Genomic DNA, 14270 nt, shown 5'->3' with positions numbered 1-14270 from the left:
TCACGACTGTGTGGCCAGACTGGTCCAACTCCATCTACAAGTTTGCAGATGATACCACCGTTGTAGGCCGTATCTCAGTGATGAGTTGGAGTACAGGAAGGAGATAGAGAGCTTAGTGGAATGGTGTCATGACAACAACCTTTCCCTTAATGTCAACAAAAGAGCTGGTCATTGACTTCAGGAAAGGTGGCGATGTACATGCACCTGTCTACATCAATGGTGCTGAGGTCGAGAGGGCTGAGAGCTTCAAGTTCCTGGAGGTGAACATCATCAACTGCCTGTCCTAGTCAAATCAGGTAGATGCCATGGCCAAGAAAGCTCACCAGCACCTCTACTTCCTCAGGAGACTAAAGAAATTCGGTTTGTCCCCTTTTACTCTCACCAACTTTTAATGAATTCACCATAGAAAGCATCCTATCTGGATGCATCACAGCTTGGTACGGCAACTGCTCTGCCCAAGACCGCAAGAAACTGCAGAGAGTTGTGGACACAGCCCAGCGCATCACAGACACCAGCCTCCCCTCCTTGGACTCTGTCTTTACCTCTCGCTGTCTTGGTGTAGCAGCCAGCATAATCAAAGACCCCACCCACCTGGGTCATTCTCTCTTCTCTCATCTTCCATTAGGTAAAAGATACAGAAGCCTGAGGGCACGTATCACCAGACTTAAGGACAGCTTCTACCCTACTGTGATAAGATTATTGAACAGTTCCCTTATACGATGAGATGGACTATGACCTCACGATCTACCTTGTTGTGACCTTGCACCTTATTGCACTGCACTTTCTCTATAGCTGTGACACTTTGTACTGTTCTGTTATTGTCTTTACCTGTTCTACATCAATGCACTCTGTACTAACCCAATGTAACTACACTGTGTAATGAATTGACCTGTACGATCGGTATGCAAGACAAGTTTTTCACTATACCTTGGTACAAGTGACAATAATAGACCAATACCATACCAATATGCAGTACTCAAGCTGTGGCCTCACCAGCATTGTGCACATTTCAAGGAAGACCTATCTGTTCTTGTATTCTATACTTTGGCTAATACAGGAAAGAATCCCTTTCATAATCATAATCATTCTGACTTGTCCTACTACCTTTAACAATTTGTGGCCACACTCTCCAACGTGCCTCAGTTCTTTCACACCACTCAATATCTTCCCACTAATTGTAAATTTTCATACCCTGTTGCTCCTCCCAAAATACATGGATTGACTTCGCTTTCCATTAACCGAGACACAAGAGACTACAGATGCTGAAATCTGGAGCAAAAAAAAACTGCTGGAGGAAATCAGTGGGTCAGGCAGCATCGTGGAGGCAGAGGGATGGTTAATGTTTTGGGTTGAGACTGTAGAAAAAGACTGTCCCATTCCTGAAGCATGATCTTCACCCGAAACATCCCATCCTCCTGCTTCCACAGATGCTGCTTGCTGTGCTGAGTTCCCCCAGCAGTTTATTTTTTTGCTTCTGTGGATTAAATTCTATTTACTTTTATCTGCCCAACTGACCAGTTTATTAATCTCTTCCTGTGATCTGAAAGTTCCCTTCTCACTTGTCAACCACATTGCAATATTTTGATCATCAATGTATCACCCCCTACATTTAGATCCAAATCATTAATCTTTATTACAGAAACCAAGGGATCAAGTACTGAGCCCTATGGAATGCTGTTCCACTTTGCTCTCAAGGAGCGTGGGCCCCACTTAAATGGAGCATACCCATTTAACTGTTCCTATCAATTTAATGTTTCAGGTTTTGCCCAGAGAATGAGCTACCCCACCCCATACGCCCAGAACCCAGGAGGAGTTTAATAAATAAATGCAAACAGAAGTCCATTAGTACACAGGATGCTGCTGGCATTCCAACTTGCTCCTGAGAGTAATGGACCAAAAAAAAAAGTAGGGTCCTTTAAGCTAAGTTGGAAATTCTATTTGTGGAGTCAGGAGTGCAGGGCAAGTCCCACCGATGGATGCAACACAGATTTACCTTGCTGCCTGCAGGCTTCTCAGTGTTCCCTATTAATTTTCAACCCCTTCCCTTGTTGCTGGCCAGCTGCTGCTCTCTATCCAAAGCAGGTTATCATCTGACTAGTGGCATTTAAATGAGGTACATGGACATTGGGTGAAGACAGATCTGGCTGAGATGCCCTCTAATGGCCACTTAAGTGAATACCCTTTGATATTTCACCTAATACCAGTTGGAAATAGGGGGTAATGAGAAAAAGAATTATGTCTTACTATTTAAAGAATTGTGCAGTCAAGGTTTTATAGAAATGCTGTATGGCTTTTTGTGAACATGATGCTTAGTGCATGTTTTCAGAAACCAAATAAAAATGACAATGGTACTTTGAACATGTATTTTTTTTGACATACATTTTAAAAAACATACATTTAAAAACAAAAATGAACAAAAACTAAAAATAGTGCAAAACCCAAATTTAAAAAGGAGCAAAACAATACATTTTTATCTGAGGTATTAATTCATGCTATGTTGTTTAACATTGGAAAAGCAAAATTATATCTGAAAACTTGATACAATTACTTTGCTGAAAGAAAATCATATCCAAATTTAAAAAAACAAATTTCATTAATCATTTCTCTTTTCCCACACATTAGTGGTCACAACAATTCTCAGGTTGCCAGATATTATTGTTGCATATTTGCATGCAAGACCCAGAATGAAGAAAGCACTGCTTACTATAGAAAGCTCAGCTGGAGTGAGGGATCCTTAGCATGCTGAGGTGATTCCTTTCACAACATACATTTCCAATGCCATTCTGATTTATTCATCATGTAAACCTAATATAATTTAGATTAAAATAGACAAAATAATTCAGCAATCTAGACATCCTTGGTTTGGGACTGTCCATTTTTTGCAAATACTACTCAAGGCTAAAGGTGGACAGCAGAAGATGGAATGATCTCTGATGGTGATAAAATTTCAAACATTTTAACAGCTAATGCTTCAATGTTTACAAGTGGAAAAAAAAGACATCTGTACTTTTAAGTTGGGCCTCCATCCTCTTTTACTAAGCTAAGTGAGTGCTGCTTATAGCACTAACACCTACTAGGATCTCCTGAAAACTTTTGAGAGGTTGGGCAAAAGTACACCAAGAGTAGCACAATGGCATTTCTCACATTGATTCATGCACTAAAATGGGATCAAATGCAGAGCTCACATCTGCAACATCAGTGCCACACTAACCCCAAGATGGTCTAACCTTAAAGAATATCTCTCCAAGCAACCACAGACCAGCTGCAGAGAAAGCAGCCATGGAGGCGAGGGAAAATGGAGATTATGGCAAATTATGCCTTACCTGTTTCAAAAGTACTAGGTATAAACATTTGAGGATATGACTGCAATCAGCTAAGATAAAAGTCATGCAATTTTATCAAATAGAAAGTTCCACATAATCCAAACAAAAGTCTCTGTTCCTCAATAATTAATCTGTAGATATTAGCCCTCCAAGGAGCAAAGATTCATTTATAACATTGTAGCGAACTCAGGAACTGTAAGCCACTCATTGCCTTGGTGTGTTCCTCTATTCAATGAAATCATTGCATTTCTGTATCTTGCCTCTGTTGGCTTTATGACCCTCAGTATCTTCTCTATCAAAAATCCTACTATTGCCAGGTCTGAAATTGACATGCCTTTAAAATAAAATGTCCATAAATTCTAGAGCAGAGACAGCTCTCAAAAACTCAGTTCATGTGGTTAGATAATGAATGTATTCCAGAGACTCTGATTCTCCAGGTTCTACCAAAACTGATTTTATACAACCACTGCTTTGGGTTGAAATTTAGGAGACCACTGTTGGTAGCTCTCAACTGTAACATTACTAAATCTGGTTCTTTATCCTGTGAGCAGAATTGAAGATCTAGATTTTGTGGATCTTTTAGGATCCAACCTAATGACAACATTTGTAGTAATAGTTACTAAGATACTTGTCCTTCTTTAGAAAAAAAAGACCCTCAGTTACATTAGTGCCAAGTTACTCTGACAAATGCTGCTGTGCCAACACTTTGGATCTTTAGAAATTATTTAATTTGGCGTGGCATGACTGAAATTCTTGCAATAATTATTGATGGGAGGGTGACAGGAGCAAATGAGACATACAGAGATTATGATTACCTCTGTAATATTTCTAAAGAATTTTAAGCAATTCTTGGCTCACCTGTACAAAACTTCAGAAACAGGAAAGTCTGCTTTGTCTAGATAACCCTACTCTAATCTATTCAACCCCACCAATTATAGAATTTTCTTGGACAAAAAGATGAAATACAAAAGTTTTTAATGGATAAATGCATGATTTGCAAAAAAAAGTTATTCTATAAATTCAGGATAACGTTGAATACAATGCTTTCCCATCTGGGTCAATGATAGCTTCAGCCTTACTGCAGAAAAGGGAATATTCATGAAAACACAAGGCATTTGTAATACTTACTGGCACTTGTGCCTTGTATAGAGATAATTTATCACTGAACAAAGGAGAAATTTCTTCCTTCTCAGTGTGGAGAATCGTTGCAATTCTCTGCTCAGAGGGCTGTGGAGCCTCAGTCATGGACTGAATTCAAAACCAATGTCAATACATTTCTGGGTACTGAAGGAATCAAGGGATAGGGAGTGGGAAAACTGTGCTGAGGGAGAAGGGGAGTCATGATCTTGTTAAATGGTGGAACAGCCTGGAAGGGGCCAAATGACCTCTTCCTGTTCCTTTTTCTTAGGTTTATCTAACCATTTTATAATACTCCACTTCTATATTTTGCATTAATGTATTGACAGCAAAGACTGTCCACAGTTAAATGGGCAAATCGATAAGGTGAAAATCAAATAAACTGCAGATGCTGGAAATCTGAAATACAAATAGCAAATCCTAGAAATTCTGATGAAGGATCTACCACCCCAAAACTCTGTTTTCTCTGATGCTGCCATAGTTGTTGAGTGTTTCCAGAATTTTCTGTTTAAAGTGACAGAAGATCTGTGGAAGGTGGTCAAAAAATAACCCAGTGCTCTACAGAACTGGTTAGAACTCCACAGAAGCTGCCGAAAGAAATGAAATGGATGGCTAAAGGGAGTAGTGGTTTCATAAATCTAGCAAAAAAAACAGAAGTACTAAAATATAAAACCTACCACAGATCCTATTGATTTGGAAGGAGCAAAAAGTGACAGAACTGAGAATTTGTTATACCAGAATATACCAAAAGGTGGAAGAGGTATCAAAATCAAAATGAAAGCTTTTAACATTAGGAGAAAATGGTGTGCTGAAGAGTAAAATGAGTCACTTAAAAATTGTCAGTGATAGTACAGATAAGGATCCAGCAGATATTTTAATCAGTTACTTTATCTCAGTAGAGGAAGAAAATAGTCTACTGGATATTCCACGGAAACTAATAGTAAATCAAGTAGGGGGCTCCCCAAATGAATGTTAGCAACATAATAGCAGTGAGGAAAATAGTGACATTGAAGGGAGACAAGTGACCCAAAACTAGACGACTTCAACCCCAACATTTTAAAAGGAAGGTAGGTGAAAACATTCCAAAATCCCTAATTATCATTCAAAGTCTCTTGTTTCAGGATCCAATCCTACAGATTAAAAACACTGCAAGCTGCACTGCTCTTTAGAAAAGACACGAGTGTGGGGGGGGGGGGGGGGGCGGTTGAAACTGGGCAATTACAGACCAGTTAGCCCAATATCTATTGACAGGAAATTTCTGAACTCTATAATTATGGATAGAGCACATGAACATCTTGAGAATTTTCAGGTGACCATGGATTTATGTCATGCCTGAAAAAATTGATTGCATTTTATTGAAGAGGTGGTTAAGGGAAGGGATAAGGATGCTTATGGGTGTTATTCATATGATTTTCAAAATATAAAAGGTCATGAAATTGAATGCAAATCACTATTCTGTAGGAAGCTATCCGAATGCCAGGAGACAAGGATAATGCACAGGTATTCCAACTGGAAGGATGTGAAAAGGTGTCATCCTGCAAAGATTTGGGTGGAATTTCAAATCATGATATCAGTTCCCAATTTAGATATGATAGAAAGTCACATATCAGACTTTGCTCTCCAAAACCAGGTTGGCACCACATTTTTAGGTGGCTTGTGTTGTCACTTGAATTTGATGCAAAGGCAATCATCACACCCCAGGGCTTTACTGTAAGATTCAGCTGCTAGCATCAATGACATGCTTTCCATCAAAGTCAGATGAAGGGAATCTGTGAAATATTCACTTTGGTTTGCAACTCCTCAGGAAAAGAGGCTGTCCATGCTAAGACAACTTGCAGGCATGGGATAATAAGTTAGCAAGCAACTTTTGTGCCACAAAACTGCCAGACAACAGCCATCTCCAAGCCCTCACCAGTAACATCAACATCAACCAGAAATTCAAATGGACCAGGCACATAAGTACCATGGCTTCAAGAACAGGTCAAAGACTGGGTATCCTGCTGTGAGCAATTCACATCCCAATACCCAAAAGTTTTTTCCAACATCAACAAGGTACCATGCAATGGAATATCTCACTTGCCGAATGAATTTAGCTGCAAAACCACTCAAAAGCTCGATACCATCCAGGGCAAAGCAGCTCATTTGATTGGCACTCCAGCCAGCACCTGTACATGGTGACTGTAGTGAATGGAATCTACAAAATGCACTGTCGTTACCCTGTAGGTTACTCTGACTTCATCTCTCAAACCTGTGGCCTTTATCATTAAAGATAGGGGCTTCAGGTACATGGGATTACTACCACTTCTCAGTTCCCCTCCAAGTTGCACACAAGTGTAATTTGGAATTACATTGTCATTGGATCCATATCCTGGAAAACCCTACCCAACAATATGCGAGTACCTGCACCAGCAGCACTCAAGTGGTTCAAGAAGGGTGGCCTCACCACCATATTCTCAAGGGCAAATAGGGATAAAGTAATAGATACTGGCCTTGCCAGCAATACCCACATCCTGAAAAAAATGAATAAAGGCTAAAATATAAAATAACAAAGCTAGTGTTAACAGATGAGAATGTTAACAGAATACCATTTGGCATCCTGACATACATTTGAAAATTTAGCAATTTTTTGATGCAATGGAAATAATACCCTGTATCAAAAGCAAAACAGACAAAATGTTTTAAACTCACCCTATTTTGATGAAGACATTACTCTCAAGAAACCTTAGCTAAATTAATGCAGATGAATTATTTTGCAAGGGCCAGGGATAGGGAAAAAGGGAGAAAGAAAAAAAGTTGTATGGTATTATAAAATATTCTATTTCATTAAAAAAATAAAATGCAGCAAAATAAATCCTTCAAATATAGTTGGATAACTATAATTATACTGGTAAAGTGATCGATAATGTTGGATTATGGAGTAAACTCACTAAAAATATTAAACCCGTATAAAGCTAAATATTATTGGCATTCTCTCCAGCAGCATATCTACATACATAAATTAAAAGCTAAAATACAATGACTAGTTATTCAGCCTTTGTTTCCATTTGCTTTAATATTCCATTAAAGGAAATGAAACAAAAACAGGAGAAATATTTTGCTGAGCATGAAACCTAGAATTACCTCAACTTTACAACACATATACATGCTACAAATCTAATATTAGTGGATATTAAATAACTCAAAATAAAACTCAGACTCTTTAACAAAAATATTTTGTTGGTGTTCATCATGAATAGGAATATTTAATAGGACCAATCCAAGATAAAGAACTCCTTAACAAGTGTACAATGGTAAATAGATGCATGATAAAAATTTGCATTAGTTATTTATGATTCAGAACATGCCTTGGTGAAAAGACTTGTATTTATAGCGTCTTTCAAGTCCCTTTCATATCTTAAGATCTTTACAGCTTTTGAAGTACTTCATGAAGTGTGGTCAATGTTGGAGTGCAGGAAACACAGCAGCCAATTTGTGCACAGCTAGGTCCCGCTAATAGCGGTGTGATAATAACATGATATCTGTTTTAGGGATGTTGATCAATAGATAAATATTGGTTAAATAATCAGGGTAATATTCCCGCTCTTCAATTCAGTGTCATGTGATTTTTGCATCCATCTGAGGAAATAAAAAGGTTCTTGGTTTGTTTCATCTGAAAGATGTTATCCAGACAATGCAAGGACACTCTCCGAACCTTCAGGCTAGATTGTTATGCTCAAGTCTCTGGAATGTGACTTCAACATACAACTTCTTAATCAGAGACAAGAGATCTGCTAAAGGACCCACTGCTCCAAATAATGGTGCCCATGATAATTCTTTGTCTACCGGTCCAGGGAATTTAGCAATAGTATCTTGTGGCTTTTAGGATTCATTTTCCTACATTCCAGTTGCTTAGCATCTTCCTCCTTTTGCTCTTGAAGACACTAACTTTGTGCTGTGGTACGGTTGGGAACTGCTCTCTGGTGCCTCACCACACTTTATACACGATCCTATGTTAAAGCCGAGAAATTCATTCTCACAGCAGCGAGAAAAAAAGTGATGGGCAGTTGAAGGTTAATCCCATGCAGAACAAAATCGTGCCAATCTTCAGGCCTGCTGGTGTTCTGATAGAAGTTCCGCTAAAGCTATAAACATGGTTCCAGCAAGAAATTCTCGACAATGATGTCAGTAATGGTGTCATGTCCATATTTTGTATTTCAGTTTGGTTTTCAACCTCCCTGGTGCAGAAAACAACAATCCTTATTTACTCACTGAACAAATAACTCTTACTATCTCTACTTCCTCAAAATCATGCTATTTAATAGGTCGGTCACACCCAAACTACATTCAACATCAGGCCACTCCAGTGTTCTGCAGCCTCACTGGTTCCTTTAAACACTGTTCACTTCAAACATTGTTCTTACTTAGAACTGAGCCTTCCTGATACCTTCAACTATACTTCTGATTTAATGACTTATTTCCCACGGATATACGTTTATACCAAACACTCCTCTTACTGCACCACAGGCAGCCACAGAGACCATGTGGCGAGAGTCACAGAAAGGCTCAATCGCCAAAGATATTGCATTCATCCAACATTTACAGTGAGAGAGCCTCTTATTTTGACTTCTGAGGAGCAACCTTTACGTAGGCCACGCTTCAGCAAGAAAGTCCTGAGATCTGTGACCGCCTGCCTGTGCCTATTCTCAATTTCCTAGTCTCATGATAATTTCAAACTTCTGCTGTTGATTAGGTCACATCTCACAGTTTGCTGTTTGATGCTCCAACAGGAAGGTCACTCAAGGGGAGAAGTCTTATTTTCCCTTTAGTTCAGAGGATGATACAGACCATGCACGAGGACTTGCTTGCGTTGCAGGTTTCCCCAAGTTACATGCACTCTATACAGTTGCCACAATGGTACTTGGGCATTGCATTTATCCCTTTAACTGCATGTAGCCACATAACATTGCTAGAGTTGGTTTCAGTGGCTGCACAGACCTTGTAAACAATGGCATTTCATGCCAAACTCAATAATGCTTTTTAATGATGCACATTGGAAGATCACAAGCATATCAATGCTTTGGGAACAAAAAAGGCATTCACATACCATGTTACACTGCTTTTAAAAAAAGAGCAGAGATTAAATGGAGCAAAATTTTAGGCCTGACTATCAACAGATTGTCAACTATGGATGTCTGGTCATCAATGCATTCCCTCTCAAGTCCATTGAGGCTAACCGTAGGATCGCCATCCAAAGTGAATCAACTCAGCCCTGCGCAGAAGGTGAACAGCGGCCCTCCTGATGACGAGTAGTGTCATCATGTGTATTTATAATGGTTGACTTATTTTTGGACAGCCTTTGTGTTAACAGGAGTGCAGCCCCGCATTTGGAGATCCATAGAAATGTGTTAGCATTTTAGTTGTACAGTAATCTATTTATTACATAAAGACAAAACTACTTTCTGCTTTGACGTGGGGTGCTTGTTGCAGCGTTTTGCAGGCTCCCTATACATTATGTACGTTGTAAAATACATTGCGGCTTCAGAAATCATGTGGCTCAGAAGTTCTTTGGCAGCAGGAAAGGGGTGTTGAATATGTGATGAGTTGTATATCAATGTACATTTTGTATGAAGGCCTGATGCTGCAAAGTCCAAGATGCCAGGTAATTAGGGTAGGTTTGGGGTTAAAAAAAAGACAATAAGGATGAGGTCAAAGAGGTAAGGGGTCCAATGGGGTTAGACAGGGTCGAGGTTACAATGTGGTGGTGGAAGGCCCCTGAAAAAGAACTGAAGTGAGGGGCAAAATTTTAAATGTAAAAGGCACCAATTGGCAGCCAGTCCCAATGTAGTCTTCTATTGGATTAAGACTTGAGCAGGAAGATCTCCTTTACTTCTTGTTGAAGTAGGCTAAACATTAATTGTGGATGTCACTTTCTGTTGGCTACAGATATGAGCCGAGTCCAGACATGGACTGCACGTAGTTGGGATACTATTGTGCATGTCTAATTACATCCATGCACGCACCTGTGCGGATGACAAACATACAGATTGGCACAGTAAGCCAACATGATCAATTTACCAATGAAGTTCTATTGCAGAAGCATGCTACACAATACAATTCCTAGGCCAATATCTCTTTTCACTTCTCCCAAGGCTGTGTGCTGAACTTTAATCTTTCCTTCTTCATCAGTTGCTGACTGATTGCTCTATACATCAGAATTCTTTCTTACAAGCCCCATTACAAAACCACTTCTCCTCATGGAAATAGAGGAGGAATTAAATCCTACCTTACCAGAATCACTTTGGTCTGCGGTGCGGTGCGGGGGGGGGGGGGGGGGGGGGTGGTGGGAAAATGGTTATGCAAATGTTAAATAAAATAGAGTCCACATAAATGCTAGGTAATGAACTGGAGAACAAGGCAAGAGAACAGAGGAAATGTAGAGAAACAAAGGGATCATGCGGTACAAGCCCACAGATTCCCAGACATTCCTGGACAGGTTGAAAAGGTGGTTACAGCACATGGACTACTTGCCATTATTGGTCGAGGCACTGAATATAAAAGCAGGTAGATTATGTTAGAGTTGTATATAATACTGGTTAGGCCACAGCTGGAGTTATGCTACATTTCTAGTCACCAGACTTCAAGAAGAATGTGACTGCATGATAGAGGGTGCAGAAGAGATTCAACTCTTCTTTTTCAATTACTTAAAATCTATGCCACCTATTTTTTTTAAACCCTTCTGCTAAGGGAAATAGGGTTTTCCCATTTACATTGGTAGGTCCTTCATAATTTTATAGTCCACAATTAAGTCTCCCCTCTGTTCCAAAGTAAACAACCCCATCTAATGCAATCTTTCCTCATACTTCTATAACCCAGTTCTGGTAAGATCTTTGCAATTCTCCTCTGCGCCTTTTTAGACAATCACACTTTTTCAGTAATGTGGTGGCCCATAGACAGTATGCAAACTGTTGCATACAGTCCAGGTATTACTTCTATGCTCTTATATTCTATGTCTCAGTTCAAAGAAAGCATTGTGCTATCTTCATATTAGTGCCCTGTCCTGTTATCTTTAAGGACTTATTGATGTTCCATCCAAGGTCTTTCTGTCCTTCTACGTCACTCAATATCCTCCCATTTACTGCATCTTTCCTTTCCCAAATACATTACCACCCATTTCTCCAGATTCGCCACTTTTCTCCTCAAACACCTCAACCATTTATATTATTCTGCATTCTAAAGCTTTCCTCCTATCAACCACACAGTTTTTGAATCTGCAACTTCCTTATTATGCACTCTACAATTAAGCCTAAATCATTAATATTACGAAAAGCAAGGAGCTGAGCACAGAACCCAATGGAACCCCATTGGTAACAGCCTTCCAACACCAACAATAATTACTCTGCCACTGAGCCAAGTTTGGTTCTACATTGCCACTTTCCCTTGGATCCTCATAGGCTTTCCTCTTTTGACCAGCCTGCCATGCAGATCCTGTCAATAGCTTGCCCCCATTGGCTCTTCTTTGTACCTCCTGAAAATTAGACAGGTGCATTAGAATGGATTATAATTCACTGTCCAAGATAAATCTGCCATACTGTCTTTTGTGAAGGTTTCAATGTACAAGGAAGTCCCTTCAAACACCTAATTGGAAGCTATTATAGTGTAACAAACACCAAAGAATGTAAGCAATCCCAAATTCATGGTCAGCCGATCAATGAACAGTTTGATTGAATTATTATCACGTATACTGACTATCCTGTAATGCATTTGTAATCACTGTCAACAATGCGTTAAAATACATAGTTGCAATCAGTGGGCAGTTCTCCCTCTGTCCTCTGTCAACTGTAGTAATACCAGAGAACATTGATTGGGAAGTCAAGAACAATAAAAAAAAGTCACAACAAATTCACTGAATTATAATCAAGGTGATTACAACAGCCAGTCAGCGAGCAGTACACTTAGCACTTATTGTGCAAGATAATTCAGACAGCATTTATTACACAAATTAACGAAGTATGCAGTGTATTGCCTGGTGGCAACATACTATGGTGTTCAAAGTCAGATGCTGATAATCTGAACTTTCAATCTTCTGTAACGATTAAAAAAACTTATTGAAAGAATGGTCTTCACAACTCTCAGGATGTCCCAAAGCACTTTACAGCCAAGTAAGTATACATGAAACTTAAATGCTGCATTAGGAAAGGCCAAAGCCAGTTTGCATACAGCAAGACCAGCAGCAATGCATTATTTAAAAAAACCTTTATAACATTGTCTCAACTCAGCAGCACCTGACAAATCAACTGGAGTCAAATTCATAACCCATCATGTTTCACTTCTGGTTCCGCAAACAGAATTATCATAAAGATAGTTCCTCCATGCACATCACGTGACTGAACAGACAACTATATGGGGAATTATTTTACTCATTAATACAGGTGAACTGTTGAGAAAACTAAGAGTTATGTTAATTGTTTTGCAGACTTGCCATCCAAACTAAATACTGTAAGTCTGTGGGATAAACTCCCCCATAACAATATATTGACAGATAGTTTGGGATACTGAAATTAATTTTAGCTTATAAGGCCAAGACATGACTTCTGTTGCATTTAGCCTTTAACCAATTTAACAACAAAAAATTCAAAACCTGCACTTTCAATCACCTAATCCAATGCATAGCTTCAAAATATTGTTTGTAAAGCCATAGAACTTAAAACATTTTAGCTTGTGTTAAAATAATCTGCAGGCAAAGTTGTACTGTAAATGTATATTAACTATTTTCCCCGCTTTCCGAGAATGAGCAATCAAGAAAAGTGAGTGTATAAAACAAAAACTGTAGGTCAATTTAAAACCAGCCCCGCATGAAGTAATTGATTTTCGAGCCTGGCATAGAACGTGCTTTCTATTGTTCTGCCAGGCCATCTGCTAAGTGTCACCTTCTGCCAGCTGCCCAGCAAGACGGCTGTTTTAATGGCAGAACAAATAAAACACAGAGAGCGCATACACATACACATACTGAACACAATACCAGGCTAGCTCCAGCCCTCCACAAACCACAGGTGTGTGTTGTAGACTGATGAACCACAATCAAAAACACAGGAGGGGGAAAAGGAAGGATTGGCACTCGAATGAAAGAATGCGCTCATAAAATGATTTGCAGCATGCTGGGACTTATCTTTCTGTTTTATATGTAATACATTCCCCTCTTTTCCAATAAAAAGTCTTTTTTTTGTTAATTAAAAAAAAGACAGCACCTTCCTATATTTTGTTCTTCCACCTTCCTGGTTTCTCTTTTATTTCCCCCCTGCTTTTTTTTTCAGGCTTTTTTTTTTAAGCAGTTAGTTTCTGGATGGTTTTGTTGTAGTACTGCGTGATGGTGGGGGTTAGCGGGTTCCAGTTATTGGCATGCAGCTCGATGACTTCGAGGAGGAGAGACCTCGTCAGTGCTGACTCCGAGGGGCCTAGCATCTTGTCGCGTGCTGCTGCCAGCAGCTCTGTCATCATCTCTGGCAGCTGTTCCTCCAGTAGCTTGCCTGTGCTCTGCAGCTGTCAAATGATTCAAAGGACACAAGTCAAAGTTCACATAGTCAAGCAACTTGAAAAGAACTATAAACAATGATTAAGACAAGTGGACAATCGTGTCTAGAACCAGTGCATATTTTTACTGCTTGCTCCATTTTCTTACTAATACCCATCCAGAATACAAATAAAAACAGTAAATGCTGGAAGTACTCAGCAAATCAGGTAGCATCTGTGGAGAAAGAAACAGAGTTAATGTTTCAGGTCAATGACTGTTTATCAGAACCTTCTCCAATACAGCTCCTTTTTTCAGTTCAGGTC

At 39.4% G+C, this 14270-nt stretch overlaps 1 protein-coding gene across 4 annotated transcripts in view; it reads right to left on the bottom strand.

Moving 5' to 3' along the window:
- Positions 1-8151: 8151 nt before the first annotated feature.
- The window catches only part of ctif (CBP80/20-dependent translation initiation factor), a 159750-nt gene continuing 153631 nt past the window's right edge, over positions 8152-14270 (bottom strand). For all 4 annotated transcript variants that reach the window (XM_052040136.1, XM_052040154.1, XM_052040162.1 and 1 more), the window contains one exon: positions 8152-13976. In XM_052040136.1, the coding sequence (XP_051896096.1) occupies positions 13761-13976 (216 nt within the window). In that variant the 3' untranslated portion in view covers positions 8152-13760. The remainder of the gene's footprint in view (positions 13977-14270) is intronic.

This window comes from Pristis pectinata, chromosome 2, assembly GCF_009764475.1.
Source record: "Pristis pectinata isolate sPriPec2 chromosome 2, sPriPec2.1.pri, whole genome shotgun sequence".
Classification (NCBI taxonomy): Eukaryota; Metazoa; Chordata; class Chondrichthyes; order Rhinopristiformes; family Pristidae; genus Pristis; species Pristis pectinata.
Note: the sequence above shows the minus strand (reverse complement) of the source record. Positions and strands in the feature narration are given on the sequence as shown.